At 40.2% G+C, this 27480-nt stretch overlaps 1 protein-coding gene across 2 annotated transcripts in view; it reads left to right on the top strand.

Annotated features, from left to right (window-relative positions):
- The window catches only part of LOC101468878 (interleukin-1 receptor accessory protein-like 1-B), a 336508-nt gene that overhangs the window by 15322 nt on the left and 293706 nt on the right, over positions 1-27480 (top strand). For both annotated transcript variants that reach the window (XM_014413138.3, XM_014413139.3), the window contains exon 2: positions 8108-8206. In XM_014413138.3, the coding sequence (XP_014268624.2) occupies positions 8125-8206 (82 nt within the window). In that variant the 5' untranslated portion in view covers positions 8108-8124. The remainder of the gene's footprint in view (positions 1-8107; positions 8207-27480) is intronic.

Genomic DNA, 27480 nt, shown 5'->3' on the forward strand with positions numbered 1-27480 from the left:
CTGTTTTGATAAATCAACATCTATTAACGCTGTAAAATTTAGTGGTGAGATGTTGTATAGAGAGTTATTGAGATAACTCAGTTAGACTGATGTTAATTACTTTCATAAACTAGGGATATTCTAAATATAAAGCCAGTGTTACCTGCCATTAACATCTCTGTTTACTGCTTGGCACCATCTCATGACGCCTCTCATGGTCGCCTTCCAAGAACCCTCAACCTCTCCTCTGCTTTCACGTCTTCTTCTCGGTAGCTCCCGAAGGATCTCGCTTTAGCCTTGCCCTGGAATATCCAAAGAGAGTTTCATTCATTTAATGTCATAGTTATTTCCTTGACAGCCAGGCGGGATAAAGAATCTAGTTAGCAGTCAGCTCAGGGACTGGGACTAAGACTTGGACATGACTGCAAATAATAATAATAGATACTTTATTGACCCCCATGGGGAAATTACTTGTTTTTCTCTGCATTTGACCCATTCACTCAGTGAAGCAGTGGGCAGCCCACTAAGCAGGCGCCCGGGGAGCAGTGTGTAGGGACGGTACCTTGCTCAGGGGTACCTCAGGGTAGCCGTTAAGTGGATTCGAACCGCCGACCTTCCGATCATGGGGCGACCACTTTACCTACTGAGCTATCCCTGCCCCTAAAGACAGTTTGTATGTGTGCCTGTGTGTGTATGTTTGTGTGTGTCCTTAGATTCCCTTGCAACTGTTTTTCTACCTGATGGTTCACTAAAAACTCCTAAGACCAAAAACTGTATAGTGCATCAGTCACATTTGACCCATTTTGCAACCACAGCTATCCCCATCTTATACCCTTTAGATGGAATGCAGTTTTAAGGCACTTGAACTTTTCTGACCTAGAAGCTACATATACTGTCTATGCTAGGACCCTACTCATGCAGGCCTATAATCTGATCAGTGAACCTCTTGAACCTCTTGGCAACCACCAGTGGCTAGGAACAAATATGTGATATGTAAGAAATTGACAAGGGGTTGCTGGAGATTGAAAGCGCAAAATTGAATGCAACAAGCAATGACACTGTTAAAAGTACAATGCAAACTGTAAATATGGACTATAGTATTTGCCTTCAAAATAATTGTTGCACCTCTTGATATTTGAAGCTGTAAGGCAAAACCTTTAATTTGAAGGTGAACATTTTGCTGTTTGCGTTGCATTTTTGCAGGTTTCCCTACAGCTCAAGGATTAATAGTGATTGTTTGCTGACAAGTCAGTGTCTTCCACGTAAACTATGGATGACCACTGCAATTTGCTAGCAATCAAAGCAATCACAATGAAGATTTTGTGTATTTCCTGACCAATCACCAGTTGGTCGGGGAATGCAATACTTATAAAATGCTTATTGCTCTGTGGCAAAATCATGAGGTTGAAAAAGTGATAATTACAATGTGTTCCAGGAATCATAAAAGCAAATTATTCCCATCCTCAGTAATATTTCTGTAAATGTAGTCTGTCGTTTTCTACTTTAACATGCAGGCAGTAGTTCTCACGTTTTTTTGGAGTCATTTTGATATAATTTTAAGCAAAATGATGTTCCTAAAATTGTCAAAGGGGTGTTGAAACAACATGTGAACAATCCTGTAGTGAGTTAAACATTTGCATAAAATGTATTAATACTTCAATGAATCGTGCAGAGAGGTGAAATGAATGAATATGTGACAGACTTGTCCAAAATCTCTTGGGGATTGGGTATGTGCCAAGCTCTTTAAATAGGTTGCTGTGGTTTTGTCTGACTCAATGACCTCAGCATTTTTAAAATTCTCACAGCATGGCACCCTCATGAAAATAAAATGAGTTTGGCATCATATTGTAGCTAGATGGTTAACTAATAAAAAATTCCCATTTCCCAAAGCACATAGCCAGTAGCCTCAATGTGTCACTTAGCATCCATTCAAATATGCAGTTTTAAAACTGCTTTATTCTTACCACAAATGGCAGCTAATGAAAACCGTTGCATACATTTTTGCTGCTCAACCACTTTTTGCTGCTTGTTATTTATTCACATGTGTGCCCTTGATCATTAAAAGCCATTTTTCTTCTGGTTCCTGCACCAAACAATGACGTTTATGGTATTAAACATGTGAATTTGAAAAATAACCGCTTCTTTCTCTTTCACTTCCTGGGTACGGTACATATCAGGAACATGGAGGCTTGAAAGGCAAGGTTATTAGATAATCTAAAATGGAAAAATTCAGTGAAGAGAGCACAGACTGTGGGTGGGAGATTGTGGGTGTGTGTGCGTCAGCCAAGGGTGTAAGGGCCTGAAAAGTGTTTTTCACAAATAGAAATGTTAATAACTCACCAAGCAGAGTAGATATCAATTTATCGAGTGGAGGTAGGGGACAGAGGGGTAACGGCTAGAGGCAGTGAGGCTGTATGTCCATAATGAGTAAGCACATGTTATGTTTGGGAATTTTTTTTCTTTTTGGCATTATGTGAATCAAATCACCCGTAGTGACCTTGGTAAGAACAAAGTTAAAATTAGATCCTGCATTTTTTTTTTTACCTTTAAACGATTGTATTATTTGTAAAAATTTTTGAGAACTACAAGAAGCCTCGGAGAGCACATCCTCTGCCAAGACCAGTGCCTTATTTTCTGCTTCTTTTGGCTTCTCCCCGTAGAGGTCACCAAAGCGGATCATCCGTCTCCATCTCACCCTATGTCTAGAGGTATTCCCCTTTTCCTCCTGCCTGGCAACTCCATGCTTAAAATCCTTTGACCAGTTTACAAATTTTGTCATTTTAAAAGAAAGAATGCACACCAAGTTATAACGAAGTATGTCTTTGCCTGTGGTCTAAATCTGCACCACATTTCATGACTTTCACTTTGGCAGTTTTAAATAAACTACCAGACAGACTTTCACTTTAAAATTGCCAGTCAGCATTCCTGTGAAAAAGAGTAATGATTGTATAATTTTGACACACATGGCCGTCAGACTGAGCCAAGGTTTGAATCCAGGATGAAACGCTCAGCAATGGATGAACAAACACAGACAAAGAGTCCAAGTTTTACACTTCAGTTCAATCAAAGCTCCAGCCCACAGATCTGAAATCTTTACCCAATAACCAGGACAAGAATTTATGTCATCCGAATTTGTCCGTAATTGCTTCTTCCTGTTAGTTCCCATTGGTTTCCCGGGTAACAGAGAAACGAACGTCATCAAGAAACATCAGATATGGCTGAGGAAGAAGGAAAGGGGACCCTCAATGTGAACTCCCAAAAGTGTGTGACAGAGCAAGAGAGATATAAAATTAGAGATCCGTATAAATCATCATCTCAAAGTCCATCTGGCGAGCTGTACTAAAGCGTTAAAGTCTCGGTCATAGATTTGCGAAACTGTTTGCGCGTGACTCTGAGATGCATTCCTTGGGGCTAACTCTGAACCCCGAGAGTGTTGAGAGAGTGCCCCATCTCTCTTCCTGAACCCTCCTCAAAAATAATTGAATTTTGGATGGATCCACTGAGAAGGAAGCACTGTCAGGGTAAAGACGAAAGTGGAGGCTTGAGGAAAAAAACAATCAAGGAATGAGAGGCAGGTGACAGCACCTTTTGGATGAGCTTCTCTTTAAAGGATGATACACTGTGAAATGTTTGACAGGACAAGCTTTCACAGGGGGATTTTTGAGGGAGGATTTAAAAAACCCCAAAAAACAATTTCATATTTTTCTTGGACATCTAGTATCCATTCATTTCTTGAAGGAGGATATCTCTTCTTTCCACTCTATTGTGTTTCTGATCATATTTCTGACAGTTCGACAGCTGCACTGAATCTTTCCCTTCTCAATGGCTCATAACCATGTGCCAAGAAGTAAGACGATAGCGACAATAATACATCGAAACGCGTTTCATGGTTACTGATAACAACTTGGGTGTTTGACCTCAATAAGCCCTTGAGTATGTGGCCATCTTCTTAAACATACTCCAGCAACATCAGACCCAGAGCATGAAAGTTAGACAACACAAGTCTAACTTAATTATATTTTTTCTTGGACTTGTCGGGTATGAGTGCAGTCAAACATTCCTGCTGGCTACAAGCCCTGTCTGCCACCAGCAATCAGATCACTTTCATTGGCTTTCATGCCAGTCTACTCAATACTCGAGTAATCAGTGCAATCAATTTTGAAACTATGGACTGCTTGAACTGTGGCAAATCTATGCTTTCTATTGGACAGACCGATAAAAAAGGAGTAACCACAGAGTGTTGTTATAATTAACCGATCATGCTGGGAGGAGGAAGATGATAGGATATTTAGGGTTAGAGAGATATCTTGTTAAACAAAAAAAGCAAGCTGTTCAAAGTCGACTGCAGCCATAAAAAAAGCTTCAAACACCAACCTCAGTGAGAAATGATGGATTGCAAACACAAGAAAACCTGGCTGCCAGATGAATGCATCAGCTTGTATGCCGAATTAATATATTTTGTGCTTTTTGCATGACGTTTCACAATTGTTCACAAAACGCTCAAAAGTTTCACCTGATGCTCAAATATGCCCGAAGTGAACGGAATTCTGTTTTTCATGTTGGCACAAAATAGCAACCACTTACTCCGCAAACATTTTTTTTACAAGCTCAACTAAGGGCTGCCTTCTGCAGTTGAATTCAGGACAACCACACCCACGATTGATGGGATTGACAGCCACAGGCCCACATCATACAGTCAGGTCCATGTGTTTTTGGACAGTGGCACAGCATTTGTAATTATTCCTCTGTATAACATTACAGTGGAGTTGAAATCATTGATGTGATTGAAGTGCAGACCTTCAGCTTCAATTCAAGGGGTTTCAGCAGTAACCAGAAAATTGATTGACATGCAGTTTTATGGGCTTGGATTTTTATTTTTATTTTTTTAAACTGGCAATATGTGGTCCAACGAATGAAAACTAAAGTGGGTGATCACAAATTCTTTCCTTGGTTAAGAAAATCTTCTTCACCACATCAAAGTAAGTCAAGTTAAGGCAAATTCAGTGTCTGCAATCAAGAGATATCTTCATGAATGTAGCCACAAAGGGTTTACAACAAGGTGCAAACCATTGACTACACTCACGAACAAGAATGACAAATAAGAGTTTGCCAGAAAACATCTGAAAGAGCCTGCACAGCTGTGAAAAGTATACTTTGGAGAGACCAAGACTAATTTGTACCAGACAGATGGGCAGAGAAAAGTATAGAGAGAGCTCATAAATCATATCGCATCATCGGTTAAACATGGTGGAGACAATGTTACAGCATGGGCCTGTGAAACTGGATCACTAGTGTTTATTGATGATGTGAATGCTGATTGAAGTAGCAGGATATATTCTGAAGTCTACAGGGCTGTACTCTGGATGGATAATAAGCCAAAGCATAGTGCAAAAGCAACCAAAGAGTTTTTCAAGACAAAGAAATGGGACATTCTTCGATGTCCTTAATCTGAACCCAATAGAGCACGCTTACTCTGAAGACAAAACTGAAGGCAGAAAGTCACAAACGTGTACCAACTTACGGTGGCTGCATCAAAGGCCCCACAGAGCATCTCAAGGGAGGAAACACAGTATTTACTCCATGGCTTCTAGAGTTCAAGGAGTCACTCATTCCAGAGGGTTTAAGAAAAGTACCTTATATTCCTATATTTAAATTTATGTTAGTCTTCCTATTTTCAGGGGCTAATCAGTAACTGGACACACTGTGTATAAAAATGGATGTAATATCTAAATTTCTATTTTAATACTTTTGTTAAACCCCTGGAAATAGAGCTGAAATTCTGTGCTTTAATCACATCTTGATTTTCTGACTTAAAATTCACTGTGGTAGTATACAAAAGGAAAATTACAAAGGATCTGCCATTATCCTAAATGTATGGCCCAAACTGTTAGTACAGTGTGCACAAGGTTTTTTCACAATTCAAAAACTTTGACTTGGAACAACATAAGCAAAGTTTTATCAGCACTGTATGGATTCCTTACAAAACACTGGTGTTGCATCTATGTTCAGCACTGGGAAGACTCACTGCATACACAGAGCCCACAGAACAGGACATCATTTGGTCCAGACTGAGTCTGTTTACCCTGCTGCTCTTCTGGCAGGAGATGCAAGAGTCTGCTGACGGCGGGGCAGCTTCTTCTCTCAGACTGTAAGACTTTTCAACACCCCTTGAAGTTCACCATCAATAAAGGCTCAAATGTCAATAATCCAAACTAACTTTGCTCTATATAGTCCACATCACACCCTAAATAAATAAACTAGTTTTAAAATATATTTTAATGATAAAACACTGAATGCAGTGCTGAATTTATTTATTTAATTTTGGAGGATAAAGCTGGCATTGCATATCCTATTTTGTCTCTTCGCTTTTATCCATTTTTGTAATATCATACCACGATACCTTACTGTTGCATGTCTGTACACTTGGATCATATATTTCTCAAGTTCCTATGAAAAAATAGACCAGTATCTTCAACAACAGCTTTGTGAAACTTGAATTATGGAGCCAATTTCCTCCCACTACCTGATTCTTCTGTATATTTAAACCCATCATTTGTTCCTATTTTGGCAAAGCTATATTTACACCCCAAGAGAATAAGAGCATTACTGTATTTTCCTCATCAGTATAGTCAGTACCAACAAAATTAATTACAGCACATCACGAGTGCACTTTCTTAACCTTTTCAGTGGTGCTCTCTTTGATTTTTACAGTCTTGGATATCACTGTTAGCCGCAGGGACACAGAACAGAACTGGTGATTCAGTTACTTCCTCTGTGTTCAAACCAAAGAAAGGGGCCACAGGTTTTGTGCTAATGTTGCAGACTTGCACCCACCATGGAAAACTAATTAAAAAGATAAGATTTTTCTGTAGTGACGTGTAGCTTTTCTGAGGTGGCATTGGTTGCAGAAAGCAAGAGCCGATGACAATAAGCCTTTGACAAGAGGGAACGCAGCAATGTCGCCATATTTGGCTGCTGCCCAGTTTCGCATGCCTCCGAATTTCTCAAGAGTTCAGAGTTTCTCCAAAAAGGCTTTCTGATACAGCTTTTCAGGCTTCAATGTGAAGCATCTTTGTCCTGACTGAAATGCCATTTGAAGGACCCTTGTAGCCTATGGAGGAATTTTAGAACCAAGTGTATTGCTGAGGAATGTTTGTAGCTGCTGGCAAAGTCTGAATAAACACTATTAACTGCAGCGAACTTTGGGCCCATCTGTTTTATCTTAGATTAAATTGGCTTGAAGGTGTACTTTATCATCTCACTAATAAATCAAAGAATCCCTGTGTGTTCGTCAATCCATCATTTTCAGCATACTCCTGTGTATTGCAGGGGACCCGAGTAAGCGCAGAGATGGTTTGGGGCAGTCGTTGTCTTTAATGCAAAGATACATTTCTTTTCTTTATTAGGAAACAGACCTGTCTTGCATATTACATTAAAATATCCCATAATACATACATCATAATGACAGTTAATTGAGTGTTTAAGTTCATCATTCTAGCACACACATGGATTCAGGCAGGAATTCGTAATTGGAGTGTAATAGCTTTAAACCTACTGCGTTTGACTGGCATCGATTGAAATGCCATCTTATCCCCATTATCACCGCAATTAGTGTCACTACAAGCTACAATTTAAGGAGTTTTCAATATATTAAGCCAGATTCACTGTTATCCACTTCTCACAGAGCATTTCCGAACATTTGTGCTCACAGAGAGATACCCAGAGCTGAGCAGGCGCCTGATTGTGTTATTTTGGTTGCAAGTAAAGGGGGATGAGTGTTGAAGGTAGTTGACAAAGCAGAAAAGCCTGGTTTGGCTTGATAGAGATGCATCTTGACATTTCATTAACAGCATTGCCCTGATTATACAATAAGTCCCTGAAGAGGTGCTAATATAAATAAAGCAGAAGCAGATAAACAAAATTTGCACATAGAGATGCTGATTTTTTTCCAACTGACCTTAAGGCTGATAGAAACTCTGTAATTATTGGCTCAGGACCTTTTTTTTTTTTTTTTTTAAGGAAACATCTTCTGCCAAAATCATTGTCTTTTATTTTTCCTGGATGGTTTCAGCACATTCACAGCTTGCCTCAGTATGGAGTTATAACACATGCTTTTCTTTCTTTGTAGGACTGATAAAAAAAAAAATGAAAGCTCCCATCCCTCTTCTGATCCTGCTTCATGCTGTTGTGGTCCACTGCCTGAAAGTTGTGTCGAAGAGAGGCTCAGGTAAGTCTCATCTCTGTACGGAGTATTGTGCAAAAGTCGTGAGCCACCTCACGCTTCCAAGGACCCAGGCTCATAATTTTAAAAAAGTGGCCTTGAACAATAGTTTGAGCTTTCTGAAGGTCTTTCAAAGTTGTTCTTTGGATGTTTGCTGCTTTTACACTAATTGTCAGTTTAGTCCTGACCATTTTCACAGGAATACAACACTGTATCTACACATAAATTGCAGTGTTGGGCACTTTCTGCCTGTCACAAAACGTATAATGTTTCCCAGTTCCTTTACCTGAATCTCTGCTAAATGCCAAACATACAGTAACATTATGGCAGACATAAAATAGTCTTTTTATTCAGCAAAGCCTGGTATAGGGCCGGAGAGGTCCTGCACTTTTGCAGAAGTCTCGTCAGAAATGGTCTCAGTGGAAGGGTGGCTGTCAAGAAGCCATTCTTAAGGGAAACTGGGAGAAAAGGTTGATTTATGGCAAATTACACAAGAACTGGACTGAAAGAGAGTCAACAGATCTCATGAAATCCAAATTTGACAACAGTTTAAAACAGAAATTTCAATGTGTACAGAGGAGGTCAGGAAAGAGAGACAGCCATCTGGAAAACACGGTGGAGGCACTGTCATGGTTTGGGTCTTCAGAAAGCCAGTGGTGTTGTGGGTGGATTGGCCTCCACAGAGCCTGGACCTCAACAGTAGTGGAAGATCATCTTGAACATCAGAAAACAGAGCAAAAGGCAGCCGAAATCTAAAGAGTTTTGAATGTCCTTCAAGAAGCCTGGAGAACTGCTTTAAGAAACGACTGGAAAGCTGCCTATGAGAGTTGTGCTGAAGAATAAAAGCGGTCATACCATATATCAACTATGATTTGAATTTGATTGCTCATTGGAATTCTCCAAACTCTGATTTTGTCTTATGTGTTGTATTTCCATTTATGCTTGCACGTTTCAAAAAGTCACTATACCTAATTCACGTTTTGCTAGTAAAATATAAAGAAATGATATTGGCTCAAGACTTTTGCACAATGCTGCATATGTAAATAGTTTTAACATTACTCCATATCCAACAGTACCTACAACAACCACATTAATTTGCAGATATTTCCTTGAACCTACCAAAACTTCACCAAGGCTCAGTGTTTGCTGTAATAGAGCGAAATCACATGGTCCCACACTATGGCATTTGGAGAGTAGTCATCATACTTTGTTACCAGCTGCAAACATGTGGTATGGCTAGCTGTGTGTGTTTGTACGTCTCAATTAGAAGTGAGCAATATAGCTTCAAAAATATATCATGGTATTTCAAGAAGTCATTACAGGAAAAAAAAATACTGAACGTTTTATCGATCCTTGCAGGCTGCAAACAGCAGCATTTATAAGTAAATAAATGAGGGGCATTTTCCATCCCTCTTTTCCGATGTGTGACTGTCACTGATCTAATACTACCTAATTGGAACCTACTGAAACAAGGTGCAGGCAGCAGTTGCATTACACTGCAATAGTAGTGACACATGATTATATCCAGCTACAACATAAACCAAATGTAGGCACAAAAGTAACCTAGGTAGTAAAAGTGTAACATAACTACTTAATTTTGTTTAAGAATCATTGAAGTTAACATAACCTTTCAACGCTTAAGGAGTATTTTCACATAATAAAACTGAAAAAAGTTTTCTACCTGTGATGTTGTAACTTGGCTTGCTTAAAGCCCTGCTTTTACCTGCTGCAACCACATCAGTAATTTCCATCTACCATTTGCTCTTCCTGTCATATGGAGCCCAACTAGCCAGTGCTAGTTTTGCATTTGTGTCTCAAATTACCAGCTACTTACTGTCTATGCCCTTGTAGCCTGGTTGTACTCTATGTTTTTCCTCAAATGGTGAAACAAGTTTGTTGTTTTCACCTTTGGTGGGAACAGCTATGTTGGAGATTGTTGAGGTAGCTCCTTTTATAGGTAGTAAATCATCACTGGAGGTAGGGCTGTGCGATATGACCAAAATCTCATATCCCGATATAAGAATTCTATCGTCCGATAACGATATAAATCACAAAAATGTAACATTTTCTGTAAATTCTGTGAATCTCGGGCAGCTCGTCTTGCGGGAAGTGTTTCCAGCTGCGTGTCGTGTACTTGGAGTCGAGTGTTTTAACTAGAGATGGACCGATCCGATATTACGTATCGGTATCGGTCCGATACTGACCTAAATTACTGGATCGGATATCGGAGAAAAATAAAAAATGTAATCCGATCCATTAAATATCACGAAAGCACCTCACAAAACTTGCAACACGCCGTAACTCGCCTCAGAACGTCGGAGCAGTATGCATCACGTGATAGAGCAGCTGTGGCATGCGGGACCTGTCGGTGGTCTGGATAGCATTTGGAGCTTCGCTAGCAACCTGGCATTTCATCTCCGACAAAGTTATCCCCGAGAGAAGTAAAGCAAGTGTGTAAGTCCATCTCTGAATGTTTGTAAAGCATTCCCACGTTAAGCTTAACGAGCGACTGCCTCTCGCTCTCCGGCTGCTACTTCAATCGTGAAACTGCTAATGATCAGCTGATCGGCTTTTCTGTCGTGAGTCTCTCTTGTTTGTTTTTGGTCCACTTTGCGCCAGAAAGAGCAAACCAGCGGCTGAACAACAGCAGCACGTTTAAGCTTGATAAGCTGTTGTTAGAATTTATTTAATATTACTTTCTACACCAGGATCTTTTTCTAGTAGCTGATGGCTGGTAACTGTGCAGGGGCGGATCTAGCAAAGTTTAGCCAGGGGGGCCGATAGGGCATTAACTGGGAAAAGGGGGCACAAAGACATACTTTTCTTTCTTATTCTCATTTAAAATGTCTAGCTTTTAATAAATAATTATCTGACACCCAAAGTTTTAATTTGATGTAAAATGAATAGAAGTCAATTACTGTATATAGTGACTATTAAGTCTAATATATATACCCTAGTAAGCTATAGTACATTTTCCTTTGGGAAGGTACCATCTGTGCAGTCTGCAATTTTGTTGAAGAAAGATGTTGAATCTATTTAATATTTCTTGAAAAATAATTGATTTCTGTGCATTTTTTTTCACACTGCATCAAATTAAGGTTGATTACGTTGATTAAGCATCATGAGGTGGAGCGTGAGGGGTGGTTCCCTATTTTTTATTTATTTATTTTTGTTGTTGCTGGGAGTTGGAACCCTATTAGTTAGGTTGCTTAATATTTACGCTAAGTACTCTTTAAAATACCAGAATAGGGAGGATGGTGTAGGTCTAAGTTTATTAGATTGATCAGTATTGCTGAACTATGAAATATTTTTTTTGTATACAGGTATAACAGAATAGCTTTAGTGTAGTTGTTGTTTTAAACTTGAGTATGAACTTGCAGACTTGCAAAATGCAGCAAGATATTTTAAAAAACAGTTTTGTTGATTAAAAAACACTATATCGGATTCATATCGGTATCGGCAGATATCCAAATTTATGATATTGGTATCGGTATCGGACATAAAAAAGTGGTATCGTGCCATCTCTAGTTTTAACCGATGCATGAAACGATACATTTTTAGACATAAGTTGTAACAGCCGCCGTTTTCTTTGTGAGTATTTATTACACGGCGTGCTGCGGGGAAAAGCCTGTTCTAACGTTTGAGTCTAAGGTTTATTTTTTAGCACCTGGCGGCTCTTTTTTACTTCTCATCCGTAAATAATCTGCTCTTTCATGTGATTCAGTTTATTTTGAAAGGTTTATGTGGAACATAAACAAGCGGACACGCGATGCTGTTACCGTCGTTGTTGCTAAAAACATAAAAACAGTCGCTTCTCCGTCCGTAGTGGGGTTATATAAAATATAAGAGAAAGAGAGAACTTTAAGAAATTAGTATAGCCACTACAGTGACCATCAAAACGATGAAAAAATATTGCCGTAAACAGTTTATTTTGCGACACCACGAAACAAACGATAGCGTAAAATGAAACGATAGACGTTTTTATATCGAACAGCCCTAATTGGAGGCTAACGCATGGCTCTTGCTCTCAGACATGCTTGGGCTTGTCTCGTTGTTGTGTGCAATAGAGAATGTAAATGCACTGTAGCAATGTTACAACAACAACATTCTTGTATCACATAAAAATTTATACCAGTATTATTAGGATAATATTGTGGCTGATGTAATACGGCACAGCCCTACTGTCAGCATGGCACAGTGTGCCTCTGGAAGCACATATTGTAACAGGAAATACCACCTAGGCTGGTTTTGAGATGTAGGGGGTGTTTATATATCTGTACTTTGTAGACAGATTCAGCCAGTGCAATTATTCAGTCACACATGTGTATTGGGTTCAGTAAAGGTGAACTTCAAAGATGGGTGTGGTGCAATCCATGAGTTATATAGTCAGGAAAAGCCAGAAGTAGTGCAGCCAAGGGGTCTCCTTTTTTCTCTAAATACTAAATAACCTTTAATCTTCTTTTGCTCAAAGCTGTCTTTATGATCCCTCTGTTTTGTTTTTAATAATCTAACCTAAAATCTTTACATCAAATCCCCTTTTTAACACTGCAGGCTGCAGTTTGCGTTCAGTGTGTCCTTCCGTTGCACAGCCAGTCAATGCAATGAACACTGCTTAGTTCAATAGTATGTGCTGGTGAGAGGAAGACACCCAATGTTCTTGGTTCTTTCTTTTTCTAGGCATGGGAAATGCACTATTGCTGCATCGAGCCTGTTAAAGTGATGACAGTTAACATTCCAGACAAACCCAGGATGATGACAAAATCAAGCGATGCATCATGCATCAGGTGGCATGCTGGTTACAGAGTTTTTATGTTGGCTAAATGACTGCCAGCATGTTTGATGGCAGTTTGGAAAATTACACGAACAAAGAAAATAAACCAAAAAAACTAAGGGAAACAATGTGGGCTATATACACACCAGGGAGACAGGAAACATGTTATATTATAATATTATATGAAAAGAAGTACATGCCTGAAAGTCCCACATATTAGCATTCTCACACTTAAAACAAGCCAGTTTAATAGTGAGTGAAACAATGATCGGTGAGTATTTTTTTCCTGATGGACTAATCATGGAGTTGTGGCCTTTGTAGAAAATCAGATGTTTACATGAGCGTCTCATGTCTCCATCTCAAGAGTAATTAAAAATGTAGATGCAAGCTAGAAATATCAACACTGGCATATATAAGGCAGTGTACTGCCAGTCTTTTCTTTTCTTTTTTTGCAACAGCTGCTTGCATCTAATATCTTTTTACCAATGCATATTGGACGCAGGTGCGGGGATGGCCCAAGGTTCATCAAAGGGCTTTCTGCTTTTCCAGCAGAAGTCCCCACGGGCCATCTCTTCGGATGCTTCACGAGCCATTGCCTGGGGCAAGGATTTGAAACGTGTCCACTGATAAATGAACACCCCGTTCGAGCCAGACCTCTGGCTTTTGTTCCTTTTCTTTTAGATTGCACAGCTTTATTAGAAGCCACACTGGTTGCAAGTTAAAGCTCCATTGTAAAAATGGGATTCTGGGAAATGAAAGCCAGTTTGAAATTGCATTGCTTTCATTTTTATGGAACAGAAAGAAGCAGCGGGAGTGGGCAGGTGAGTATCCCAGTGATGCAGGTGTTTTGTTTTTGTTTTTTTTAAATCGGTGTTTCTTTTGTTTCAGACAAATCTAGTGGAGGGTTTGTTTTTACATTTTTTTTGTTTGCTTTTTTATGTTGCATGTTTATTGCATAAAGTATCTGGGTTTATGTTCTCATTCAAGAGCCAAAACTTGAATCACAGCATGGCTTTTCTTTGATAGAAGTCCTGGCGTGTGGAGGACGTGTTATATACTGTCAAAATCCTGCAAACAATTCAAGTTTTGGTTGGCTTTTACAGCTGTAAAGCTTTTACTTGCCAAACGCTTTGGCTCAAATGTGGAAATACATCAATTTAAATGGCCTGGCCTGGTAAATGGTCGTTACTAGTCCCTAAGGACCCCAAAGCGCTTTACATATTCAGTCATCCACCCATTCACACACACATTCACACACTGGTGATGGCAAGCTACATTGTAGCCACAGCCACCCTGGGGCGCACTGACAGAGGCGAGGCTGCCGGACACTGGCGCCACCGGGCCCTCTGACCACCACCACCACATTTAGTGTAAACCAGAACAGTTAAAGGAAAAAGGAAAAATCAATAAGTCAAATGTTTGAATCTCTAGTAAGACAAATGCATGGGGCTTTACTGTATACTGTGAAAACTGTTTCAGCCCATTAAGTGAAATTCAACAACCTGACTGACTTCCTTAGGCACGAAGACTCCGTGATGTTGCACTTGCCTGCTGTTTTGCCGGGTCACACAATCACACAAAACCTGCAGAGCGCTGCACACGTGCACTGCTATCATCCGTACATTATTAAATTCCAAACACTCATCTCTGAGTAATGCTTTGTCTGCATTTGTACTCTGAGTGGAACGGTGCAAAAACATGCACCGCATATCTGCCATACTAATCCTCAGCATGCATAGGTAGCACAATGTATGCGTTTGTCCTCTGCTGTGGTTCCTCTTTGTTAGAATGCTGATATGGCCTGAATGGTTGGGCGAACAGAATAATTATGTGTATTTTTGCTTAATACAGCATATCAAGATAGATGTTGGAGTAAACCCCCAACCCTCCCAACTCCTGGATGCACTTCCACTGTTCGGTATTTTCAGGAGATGATGTTCAATCCATGGTGTAAACATTGAAGGTATTTTTTTGGAGTCAGGTTTCTTTAACTTGAAACATCTTGTACGGTTGTTTCTTGGAGGCTATTGTGTGTACGGACACCGGCACTAACAGGTGAAAATCACTTATTTGAGAATTGTTCATTCATTTCTCATTAAATAATGAACTATACCCAGAAGTCTTCATTTATTACTCTAGCTCTGAGAGCAATTGCTGACATTTAAAGGAGGAAAAATGCAGAAACAAATTATTTAGGAGGCCTTTTGATAAATATTTGGCACAGACAGCAAAATTATGAGTTGGAAAGTCATTTTTGGACAATTTGTGTAATCAAAGTTTCTGATCTGTGCTTGGTCATTAAAAAAGTGCCTTCTAATAATGGGTTGTGTTGCTGTTATTGTTTTAAATGCACAATCAGCTCCCTTGTTGGCCACTTTTGCTGTACTATACAATAGCTGCTCAGCAGAGCTGTGTGATGAATCCCTGAAAGTGCAGGTTTTGTTACTCGTCGGTGAGCTGAATGGAGAAGAGTCCTCTTTCGATGCAGCGCACAGCCATTTTTGATTTGATATGAAGTAGAAACTTGAAAGATCACATAAGGTCTCTCTTTAGCCTCTCTGAGGTAATACCTATGCATTTATTCTTCTTCTCACCTCTGAACATGGATTACAATCAGAGTGAAAAGGAGCTTCAGAGGTCCTGAATGCAGAGCAGAATAAAAGAGCATGCACCTGGGCACTGCAAATGGAGCTAAACAAGTTGAATGCATCCTAAATACAGTAAGAGATTTCTAAAATGTTTCACTGGCAACACCACTACTGTGTTACACTCTGGCTTTTGCTGGGTCCTTTTATCTTTCTGTTGGCCTATTTGCTTGTGTATCTGTTTGAGATATTTACTGCAATGCATCTCAGCTGTTTAACATGTCTGCAAATAAAACACTGGCTGCTTTGTGAACTGGACCTGCAATCAGGCCAACAAATACAGTCTTGCATGAGCTGTCTTTTATTTTTGAAGGGAAAAAAACCCATATTATATGGAAAAGACAGGCTTAACCAACACACTGTTAACTACTGATTTGTTACCAACTGAGGTTCTAGTTTTGCTAATAAAAAAAAATGGCTTAAAAAAATCATCACTGGAAAAAATGAACAGTCAACCCATTAAAGTAGCTTTTAATGCAACCAAAGCATCAAAACAGGGACAATTTGCGATGCTGTGGTAATCAAAGACCTCAGAAAGTGATATTTAGTGACTTCAATTAACAATAGCCCAAATCCTGCAGTCTTGAGCGACCCCTCATTTAACTGAATTTACTTCTACGGAGCCAGACTGTCATGTAATTATTAAAAGTGGTCTAGAGCAATAGTCCTTCCAATCCTTTTGAGCGTCTTTCAGAGTTTTTCCATGGAAATTGTCAGCTTTTCCGCTCCTTTTCAGTCCAGTCCATGTATCTCATCATTTTAAGAAGAATGTTTTTCTTGTTTGGTTGTTTAAATCACTAAAACTGGAAAAGGAGAAGGCGAAAGAGAAAGTGTCAGGCCTAAAAACAACATCAACATCAGATGAAAATCATGTCCTAAAGAAATAGGAAAAAATCCACTTGACAGAGAACCTGAAAGATGCTTTACTTTTTACTGAAGCCTCATCAGAAATGATCTCTGAAGGGTGGCTGTCAAGAAGCCTTTCTTAAAGAAGGAAAACTTGGAGAAAAGGCTGAGGTATGCCAAATTACACAAGAACTGGACTGAAAAATGTGGTAACGGGTTTTAGAGAGTGATGAATCCAAATTTGAAATTTTTGGTTCAAATATTCATCATTACAGAGGAGGTCCGGAGAGGTCAACAGTGAGTATCTACCATCTATAAAATAGCGTGTAGGCTTGGTCGTGGTTTGGGGCTGTATTTCAGTCAGTGTCATTGGAGATCTTGTTGAATTTGTTAAAATTATTAATGCAGGAAAGTATGTTTAGATTTGGATCCGCCATGCAGCACCTTCTGGAAAGAATCTAATTGGCAACAGCTTCATTTTTCATCATGACAATGATACTAACACTGACATGTGTTAGTATCATTGTCATTGACATTGCCAATGTCTAGGTAGAAAAACACCCAACAAATGTTCATGGATTGTCCTCCCCAGAGCACAGACGTCAACATTACTGAAGCAGTGTGAGATCGTCTTGACAGAGAACAGAACAAAAGGCAGAAACATTCGAAGAAGAGCTTTAAATGTCTTTCAATTAGCCTCGAGAACTATTCCTGAAGACTCCTTAAAGACATGACAAGAAGGCTGCCTAACAGAGTTCAGGCTGTGATGAAGAATAGAGGCGATGATACCAAATATTGACTTTAAACCTCTTTAGAAGTGTACAAACTCTGTTTTTGCTTTATACGGTATTTCCATTTATGTTTGTACGTGTTTGTCATAGCAGAAAATAGAGAAATAAAGTATGGTTGAAGACTTTCATACAGGTAGCTAGGTAACCAGGTAGATGTCCTGCTTTGTCATCTATTTTATTCTAACTGGGACCATAATTTACAAAATGGACATCATGCTGTATGAAAAAAAAAAGACTTAAAACTAGCATGACAGACCATAACATCATTAGGGAAATGCTTAAGTCATAAATCAAGTGAGATGCAGGGGTATTTTTTTCATAGACTTCTATATAGTCCGATTACCCTTTACCACCAGAGGAGTCACACACATCTTGCCATTACAAAACAAATAAAGGAAAAAAATGCCGTATATTTACCTCAGTTTTTTGTCTTTCATACACCGTCTTGACGGGGAATAAAGCTCAAGTGCGCTATTGATGCACAAACTGTTGGGAAGCATTTTAAAAACAGACTGTCAGACTTTTTATTGTTTGTGATTTATATCTTATGAGGCAGGAGATTAACACTGTCACTGTCATTTTCCAACCTGTTTTTCTCGCTGCTGATTGGTGGTGTCATCTATTAAAGTTTACTTGTTGCAGTGCTGGAAATATTTCAATTTCACATTCTAGTTTACAGACGTCGCCACCTTGACAAAAACTGTTAGTCCCCCCCCAATGGACGCTGGTGACAGCTGTACAGTCACCATAATATTTGTTGACATTGATTGAGATAAAGTTAGCCTCTCTCCTTCCCCCTGCTGCACAGACATTAGTCCCCATTTTTTCGCCAGACATTGATGAGTCCCCTGACGAATGATGCTTACCTTTCCACCGCCTCCCAGTAATTCCAGTAATATATTACCCATAACGCTTGGCTCACTGCGAATGCATCATGTAATGCGTCGTGCATATGTAAAAAGACGGCCTCCGACATGCGTTCGTATTTGGAAATTGAATACTGACACGCTCCTCCACTTCTGCTTTCTATTTTTTTATTATTATTAAGGATAGTCGAGTCCAGCGTGTCAGTCTGAAGAGTATCTGTAAATAAAACTCAGCACCTCAACAAGGCCTTGGTTCCCATTAGATGGCGGCCGCTCATAATCTGTCTCTCCCCTTGCTGTTTATGGCACGCATTTTTCTCTCACTTTGCTCGCTTTTTGGTTCCACGCTTGGAGCAGGAAGAATCAAGGACACCCTGACAGTCAATTAAATTTACAGTCTTCACGCCACGCGCCATGCAACTCTGAGAGGACGTCAACATTAATATGTCAGTTAAAGCAGTTAAAGGATAGACTCCCCCACCCTACATTAATGGGGCTACTCACAATTTGGCCAATAACAAGGCCTCTCTTAATTGGACAAGACAGTGATTCCTAACGGGATGTTGGCGCACAGTGCAAATTCAATCATGGCGGGCGCCTCGACTTTGTAATTCATACTGCGGGATGTTAAATATGGAAAAAAGGTGCCAGCAAGATTTTTGAGGGGCACGGGTGAAGTGACCTTTGCCGTCTGTGCCCACTGTGATAATTGGCGGGAAAGCAATACGACCGGCTTCATGAAAAGAAGTTTTAGCCAAGATTGAAAACTGGAAGTCAGAATTGAGGCTGTCAGCCTCTTTGTCTCTCTGTCGTAGCGCACGTACAGAGTCGCACGCGCACATGCTGTTCATCTTCCCTTCGGTCAATACTGCACACCTGTCACAAATGCTGAATGACTCCCTCCACTGCAGCACCCGTTCATAACGAGGAGATTGATTGCACACATGCTATTAGAAATAAACTGGTTTGCCACATGGAGTTGTTTTCCCTCCCCCGCTGCCTAGAGACCGACGCTACTCAACAAGTGTGACAGATATAGGCCTCTTGACAGCTGGGGTTACTATGGATATGTTCCAGTTTTGGGGGGGGGTTTGCTTTGGAAACACATGCCACAGCCTTCCCTGTGAGATGGATGAGAATCAGTCAGCTGATTTATAGGAGGAATAGTGTGTCCGTGGCCTGGTTTCTGACCTGTTACAACATCACAGCAGGGGGGAAAAAGCCAGAGAAGGGTGTAGCCTGCTGTAGCTTGGTGATGATGTGTGGCTGTAGGTTGAAGTCCTTAAAGCTGATGTGTGTGGATCAAAGATGTATCAGATTTATTTGATGAAGCCTCTGGTGTGATTGGATTCGGGTTTACCGAAAGCCAGCTTTGGGAAATGGGCGGAAGTGTAGGTGGAGCTAATACAGTGAGACACCTGTCAGTCAGGCAGATAAAATTCACACTTTTCCTCTAAACTGTGGCACTTTTTTTTATCCATCTAGTTTCCTTTGCTGTGAGTTGCCCAGTTTGGGATTGTAGACATGTCAGCCTCTCTTCAGAATGTAACAGAAGTAAATGTCACTCACCTTGTGCAGCACTAAGAAAATACATTTGAAAAAGTTAGCATCAGTCTCTCTTTCATAAACTAGAACCCAGTCACTCCAAAATAAATAGGTACATAAATAAATCAGCAAACTGCATCCTGAGCAGGTTCATGTCGTTGCTATTTTCTTCCTGCCAAACAAACCTGCCATCTGTACAGATAGAATCACATATCTACCCCTGCTCAGCCTCATGCTCATGGCAATGTGACTGGATGTAAAGACAAATAGTCTCCCGCTCTGCTGAGCTGTAATGATAGCAAGCTCCTTGGTTGGCAGATATAGTTTGCTAGAGTTCAGATAGTTCCTATGTAAAAAAAACAACAACGTTATAATACTGCAAAAAGTGTCTAAGTTATAGACTGTGAATAAATGATGGGTATTTGAAACTATGTCATCACCAACTGGCTTTGTTTTGGGGTTGTGTTTTTTGGGGGGGATTTTAAGTCTCAAACTTGGTCTGCTAGCTGCTGCCAACAGGCTTTTAGATCAAAAGTAACCATATTTGGGTGAGATGTGGTTTGCCACCTATGGCTAACACCCTTGGTTAGCAAACTGCATCCATATCCCAGCATACCCTTTGTGACCATGTGGGGCCACACTGTGCAGACCCAAGCGGCCCTGGTGCTGGTTTGAAATATGGGCACCCTGTGGGCCCGCAGCATGCCTCACCCTAATGTGACCTATATTTCCCTCTGGTACTGGGACCCACAGTGGGTTGCCCTGGGACTCCATCTGGGCCACACATTTCACACTAGTAACAGTAAGGGAGCAAAAGAAAGAAGCAATTAAAAGAAAGAAATTTACTAAAACTGGAGCATTGCCATCTCTGAGTGGGATTTACCGCAGAGAAAACCATAATGGATATTTCCATTAAAATAAAACTGATAAAGTTGGGAAGTCCAGTTCATTGTTCAATTATTAAGGAAGGTAAGGCAACAACTGTGCGTGTCTGCACACCTGTCAATCATAACTCCACTCATAACTCTTAAGTCTTAACAAAATCCGAACCTGTGAGTCATGAAGTAAATTAGGTACATGCAATCAGAAAGCTGTCTAAATGATTGGTTTGGAAATCCTCAAATGAGTAAATGAAATGGTGAGGTTAAAAGTGAGGGATTAAAATTTTCAAATATACAATTTCCGTGTTTAACGCTTTCATTTTTCTTCCCACCTTTGTGTTGTACTTTCCTGTCTCTGTTCACTGACTTGGAACCTCAACTGTCTGCAGGCATTTGACATTAAATACAATATAATGCATTATCTTCATTTTAATATTTCTCTCTGAAAGATAATACATTCATTTCAGGCTCCCTTAGCAAATTATGCAGCCCACTTTAACAGCTGGGGCGTTTGGTACCAATTTGAGAGATTATATGTGTGGATGATAATGAGCTTTAGTCCAAAAGAGGATTTAAACATGGAGAAGGCTGGACACTACTTAATGTAAGAAAATCTGGCTTCCTGGTTTAGGAGAGAAGACTTTAGAGAAATAAAACTCCCCAAAGAAGAAAAAGAAAACAGTGAAAATAAAAAGTAAATAAAATATAGTTTGTAATCAGGTTAAGGCAATTTGGACATGAACAGCAATGGTCCCGGAAATTATATTAATTCCCCTTGACTGCTTGGCTCACACAAAGCTGTGCCACGGGGGGAAATGAAGCTGTAGTCTCTTATGCAAATGCCCCGAAGGCGGCGATGGGACGGTGCCCAAAAATATCACACGCTTAACCTGGGGCTGCTCTGCATGATTAATCCATGTAGGTACTCCCCCTCACTTGGCGTCAGTCCTTTTCTGTATCTCTATCCGGTAATCTTAACAGAATTTCATTTTCTTTTTTTCATGTTTGTGCTCATAGGTGGTCACAATTAAAAGCAGTTCTTTAGTTTCTCTCCTTCACATCAGCTGTGCTGCTTTCACTTCAACCACCGTGCCATTATTTTGCAAAGCCGCCTTCTGCCACGTCTCGCCAACCTCTACAAAGTAATGACTGTTGCTGCATTTGATTGGCGACTATCTTGCCAGACTGCATCACCGGGGAGTCACATTACAATTAAACCAATACGCTGGTGTGTAATCCTGCAATCATCATTATAGTTTGTTAACTGGTTCAGCCCAAGTACGAAAGGCTGACCTGTTTTACTCATGCAAGATTATCTTACTGCAGCAGCAGCATCTCTGATTTCTTTTTGAAGGTCTAATTGGAAAGCAGTGCCTCCTACCAGGGACAAAATTCTGTGCTTCAACCTTAAATTACACGCCTGCTGTATTGGTTTCAGAAGTGAGTGGGACCACCCCGGGTAAAAAAAAAAAAATCGAATGGGTTTGTCAGATTTTTAGGCAAATCTGACAAACTACTACTTTGGCATCCACTTGTCGCAACCCTCGCAATCTTCGAGGCACTCAGTGCTTTTTCCTTCCACCGTCTTTAATTCAGTGTTGCGACACTTGGAGTGCATCTATTGATTATAGCGCTAAATTTGTTTTGGACTGATGCAACTCGCTTAAGTCAGACTTCTGAGGGGAGTTCACTGATTTGCATGGCAACACTGTCTCTTTTCATTTTCCAGCGTCAAACTTTACCTGCTGTTTTAACATTTTGTACAGTTGTTGTAGAGATTTAAACATTGATTTGAACATTGATTTGATGTTTTATTACAGAAGAAACCACATACACCTACAGATATCATATGCTTAATATTCTTCTTTTATATGTATAGAATGCATTACTTTTTGCAGTATCTTTCTGTTGGCATTCTCGGGAAATACTTGGTTTTGTTAAAGAAATGGGATGAAAGACAAGTAAATCAAGCGAAAGATTTATGGTGTGGGGGACTAAAGCTTTCCCATACACTCACTGAGACGTTGGATTATAGACCACTGTTCAGCAGAGTAATAGGTATTTGTTTCCACAATCAGTAAATGGAATTACTCTTGGAAGTGCTCATGCCTTTATTATGCAATTAAGTGTGCTGGCTCTATTTTCCTTGTGAGGATAACTTTACTTACATTACTCAGATAGCATATCAAGACCATGGGTCAATCTCTGAGGCTAAAAGAATTTGAGCTAATACAGGGCAAGGTTATCTTAAAAATTCCTTACTTACAAAAACTCTTCTGATCTCTAGAAGAGATTCCCACATTGTGACAGCTGTACTGGGTGTTGACTTTTCTCAATTAAAAAAAAATTAAATATCAATACTTAAGGCTTAATACAGCCAGACAGTTTAATAGCAAGCCAATAGGTTTAGCTGATCATAAGCAATTTGCCAATCTATTGGTATCGAATAAATTACGAATAAATTCTTTACAAAGGCTGTGGACAGGTGTCTTTTATACAGATGATGAGTTCAAACAGGTGCCATTCATACAGGTAACGAGTGGGGGACAGAAAAGCTTCTTACAGAAGACGTTACAGGTCTGTGAGAGCCAGAGATTTTCCTTGTTTGAGGTGACCAAATACTTATTTTTCACCCTGATTTACGAATAAATTCTTTACAAATCCTACCATGTGAATTCATGGATTTTTTTTTCACATTCTGTCTCTCACAGTTGAAGTGTACCTCTGGTGCAAATTACTGACCTCTGTCATCATTTTAGGTGGGGGAACTTGCACAATCGGTGGCTGACTAAATACTTTTTTGCCCCACTGTAGTTAACCTAACCCCACTAACTGCATGTCTTTTGACTTTGGAAGGAAGCCGAAGTACCGTTTCTAACTTTAGCTTAATTTTTGAGTAAAAACCTGGGATAAGCAGAAAGACTGCCTGTCTCTGTACGAGGGTGTGACTGATTTTCTGTTCCCCTTTGACCTTGTAAACCAATTATTTCCTTGTTAGGACTATCCTTAAAAAATTCAGACGGAGGATAATGTCACACGATGGGAAGTTTGTGGCCTTTTCCTGCCTTCAGTGTCTCTCCATTGTGGAAGAAACTGCATGAATGGCGATTTTTAATTAGCCCTCGCCTGCACAATGAGGCCGCGGTCGCTCGAGAGGTGATGTTTTGTGAATGCAGGAAGTCTCCCAACAACGTTGCATTTGATGAGGCTGTCAAGCTCCCTCGCGTCAGCCAGGCACTCAGCGTGTGGCCCTTTTTCAATGATTCTTTATTGCAAAGTTTCAACACATCCTCTCTCACTGCGTTCAGTCCCCGCTCAGTCTACCCTTAGCTGTGACAGCTAAGAACAAAAACACTACTCTCTTGTTCTCTTTGTACACGTTCTCTTTTTTTTTCCCTGCAGTCTTTTTTTAGTCAAACTAGGATTGGTCAAAGCACAATCAACCCATTTCTGCAACAAGCAGAGGCACAGTGAATCCTTACAGGTCTCATGGGAGTCCTGCCAAGTTTGGGGCTTTCAGTTTCCCCCCTTTATATAGAAAGGAGAAAGGATGCAAGCTCACTCGCCGAGGAGCATGCCTTTGTTGGTTGCAGGAGACTGACGCACTGCAGGAGTTTTGGAAACAAACCAGGCTGACTCTATTCTCCAGGCCTTGGCTGCTTTTCTCACTACTGTTCTTTACTCTGAAGATACAAGCAGGTCCCATTCATTTCCTACTGCATAGCATTTTTATTCTAATTAGCAGGGAATTACCTGGTATTCCGCCCATAGGAAAGGATGGCTCTAAGTGTTTTAATCCCACACCTATTGTTTCCGCTACTCGAATTAAGATGTAGCAAATTTGCTTTCAAAAAAATCCACTCTGTTAAAAAAAATTGAGCTCAACTCTTGCCCGTAAACATGCCTTGTAATTTCATTTGGCACGATTTACAGAGGAGTTCAGTCGCAGATTTTCCTGTCGTGTTTACTGCTCACGTTTGACGTGGCACATGCTTGAAATATTAAAAGCTTTTTATTTATGATCCTCCGGGGCCCCGAAAAATGGTAGAAGATGATTTCCCCGTAGTGCAGTGATCAATAAATTCTACATATTAATTAAGTTCCACTGTCATTTCCAAGGCTTCTCTCAGGGATAAGCCTCTCCACTCTCTTGTCAGCCAATCGCAGCCAATCATGTGCTCATGAAACAAACATGCGTACAGAGGTGCTGCATCGGAAAGGTGGCGGCAGGCGTCATCGTCTATAATTTACAAGAAGTGTTTTTCGTTTAAATCCTTTTATGTGACAGAAAGGGGTAGCTCTGTAAATGTGAGAAGATCTCAGCTGTGGATCAGAAAACCATGAAATGCTTTTACAGCCCCAGCGGCCTCCCAAAACGATTAGACTCCATTAATGTGTGAAACACAAATAAAAAGGGAACATGGGAAATTTCAGTTGTGGGAATGCACACAATTTGCTCCTAATCCCTGAACTGAGAAGTCAAAGAGACGAAAGACGCGTCGAGGGAGCCTCTTAAGCCAAAAACAATACGAGACTTCTGGTTGGAGACAGTTGCTGTGCCAAAGATTTAGCCTTTATTGTCACAGCACGCAGCCCGCAGTATCCAAAGATCTCTATTAGCGTCGTCTGCTAACCGAGAATTACTACAGATGTTAGTGGGCGTTGCATCTCCATCCTGGCAGTAGCCAAGCAACACGGCACGCCGTGACCTCACAGTCCCGAGTGTTGCTGCGCTCTCAGCAAATCCTTGCACTCGGTCTCGCTCTCCGACAACAAGATTAAAAAGAGATTCTCCTCAGCTCTCTGCCTGTTTCATGCATGTGATCTTGCCGCAGGGTAATAAAACAGTTCCCGCTTCATTCAGCCTCAGATGCAAGTTTCCCCCTGTATATCATTTGACATCAAAAACACTTAAAATAAATTGCTGTAGAAAAACACAATGTTGAGGAAGCCAATTAAGTTTGATTCTTGAAGTGTTACCCTCTGAGCGTGTGTAATGAGGCCCGTAGCTTAACTGTGAAGGCTGCTAGCTGCTGTTAGACAAAAGAGGGGGTTTTGGGGGGGAGGGGGTTCATTCACATAAGTACCAGAGACGCTGTTGTTTCCCATCAGCAAAACAGATGAGGAAAGGGGAATGGATGAAATAGCTTGCTGGATGATTAACACCCCCCCCCCCCCCCCCCCCCCCCCCTTTTAAACATGTATTAATTTTTTTTATTTGCAAGATCTTTCCGATTTCTCCACACCTGCCAAAACAATTCACTTAAAGGGACGGCGTTGGTCATTTTTAGGCAACCACTCAAGCGTCAAATTTGCTCCCAACCTGTCGTGTAATGAAAATGTAAATTAAACAAAAAAACAGCTGGGATTTTTGCGATTTTTGACAAGTCATCTGTGCCAGTTGCAGCCCCGATGCTCTGCACTTCAAAATATAAGTATCCCAACCCAATTCAAACACCTTTCACTTGCACCACATTGAAATTCAAATATGGTCTGATTATAATGTTTAATGTGGATGCCACCCTCAGCGGTTTTAAAAGCATGTGATATAGGCATGAAAAGAGCCCCTTTTTTCGCTGTTTGCATCGCTCTCTGAGGCTCTGTCGCTTTTTTTTGTTTGTTTTTTTTATTGTGCACAGAGTGCCTGGTCTTGAAAAAACACAAGGACAGCTAAGGATTATGTTTCTGCATGCATCTTGCATTGCCTTTAATATGCAAATAAAAGATTAGCTTTGAAAGGAAACTGTTTGGCATAGGAGTTATTTCTACCAGGGGGTGATACTAACCACCTTTTTTTTCCTAGGTTTTTTTTTTTCCTCTTGTCAAGATCAGACTGAACCATTCCACCAGGAAACAGCATTCAGAGAGCTTTGCTGTGACAGTGAAGGAGCGCAGTTATGGATAGCATACAGCTGTTACGTGCGGGGCAAAATTCCAGGCTTCAATAACATGACTCAGGAATACTAATTTAAGTCAAAGGCATGTGTCAGTGTTTCATTTCAGCCACATGGTATAAGTTAAATGACGACTCTCAGCATGGCTCTGGCACATCAAACAAAATAAGAAAAAACCCGACATGTCTGCAATTCATAGCGAAAGCCGAATGCAGCCGGGTAAATGACTTTGGTATTACACTGTCAGAAAAGCATTTCAAATGTGCCATGGGAAGCAATTCTAGCATTTCTTTTGATCTCCATTGCAGAGGGGAGGAGGAAGGATTAGGAAACATTTCATATCATGGAATTGTGATCCCGGCATTAGAGCTATACAATGCGTCTGCAATGTCAACATCTATAATTGAGTGATTTAAATGACCTAATTTTTGCGTATGGGCTACCCTTGCAGTTGCATAGGCATCAGAACATTTAACCCTTTAAAATCACACTGCGGGCTTAATAATGATGGATCCACTAAAAACAAGTACAAATAGCTGATTCTCAGCCTCTCTTACTGTAGCTAAGTGACCCTAAACGCTGTAAACCCATGAATCACCACTCATTTTCTTTTAAATATTTTGCTTCCAAGGATCCAGACTTTGCCTGGTTCTTCACTCTCTAAAATGTAAAAAAAAAAAAGACAGTCCTATTTAACATTGACCTATGAATCATTCAAGTATTAAAACAACATCTAACTGAAGGGATGACCCAGTGTTGTGTTTATACATAACAGACAAAGAGCCATTTTTAAAGGCACGTTGTTATTAGCGGACTGTGGAAAAAAATGCGTAATTCGTTTTCAAATTTTAGCCAAATCTATGAAAAATGTCAATGATAACACATTTACACAAGTGTTACAAAATAGTATGTTTGAAACAACAAGGTGATTCCCAAAGAGAGATTAGCTGGAAACTTGGGATTTCTCAGGATGGTGTGCAGTGTGTCCTTAAAAAAATTGAGGAACCTGGCAGTGGCATGTCTAAACTATCTGCAACTTAT

Source organism: Maylandia zebra, linkage group LG23 (assembly GCF_041146795.1).
Source record: "Maylandia zebra isolate NMK-2024a linkage group LG23, Mzebra_GT3a, whole genome shotgun sequence".
NCBI lineage: Eukaryota > Metazoa > Chordata > Actinopteri > Cichliformes > Cichlidae > Maylandia > Maylandia zebra.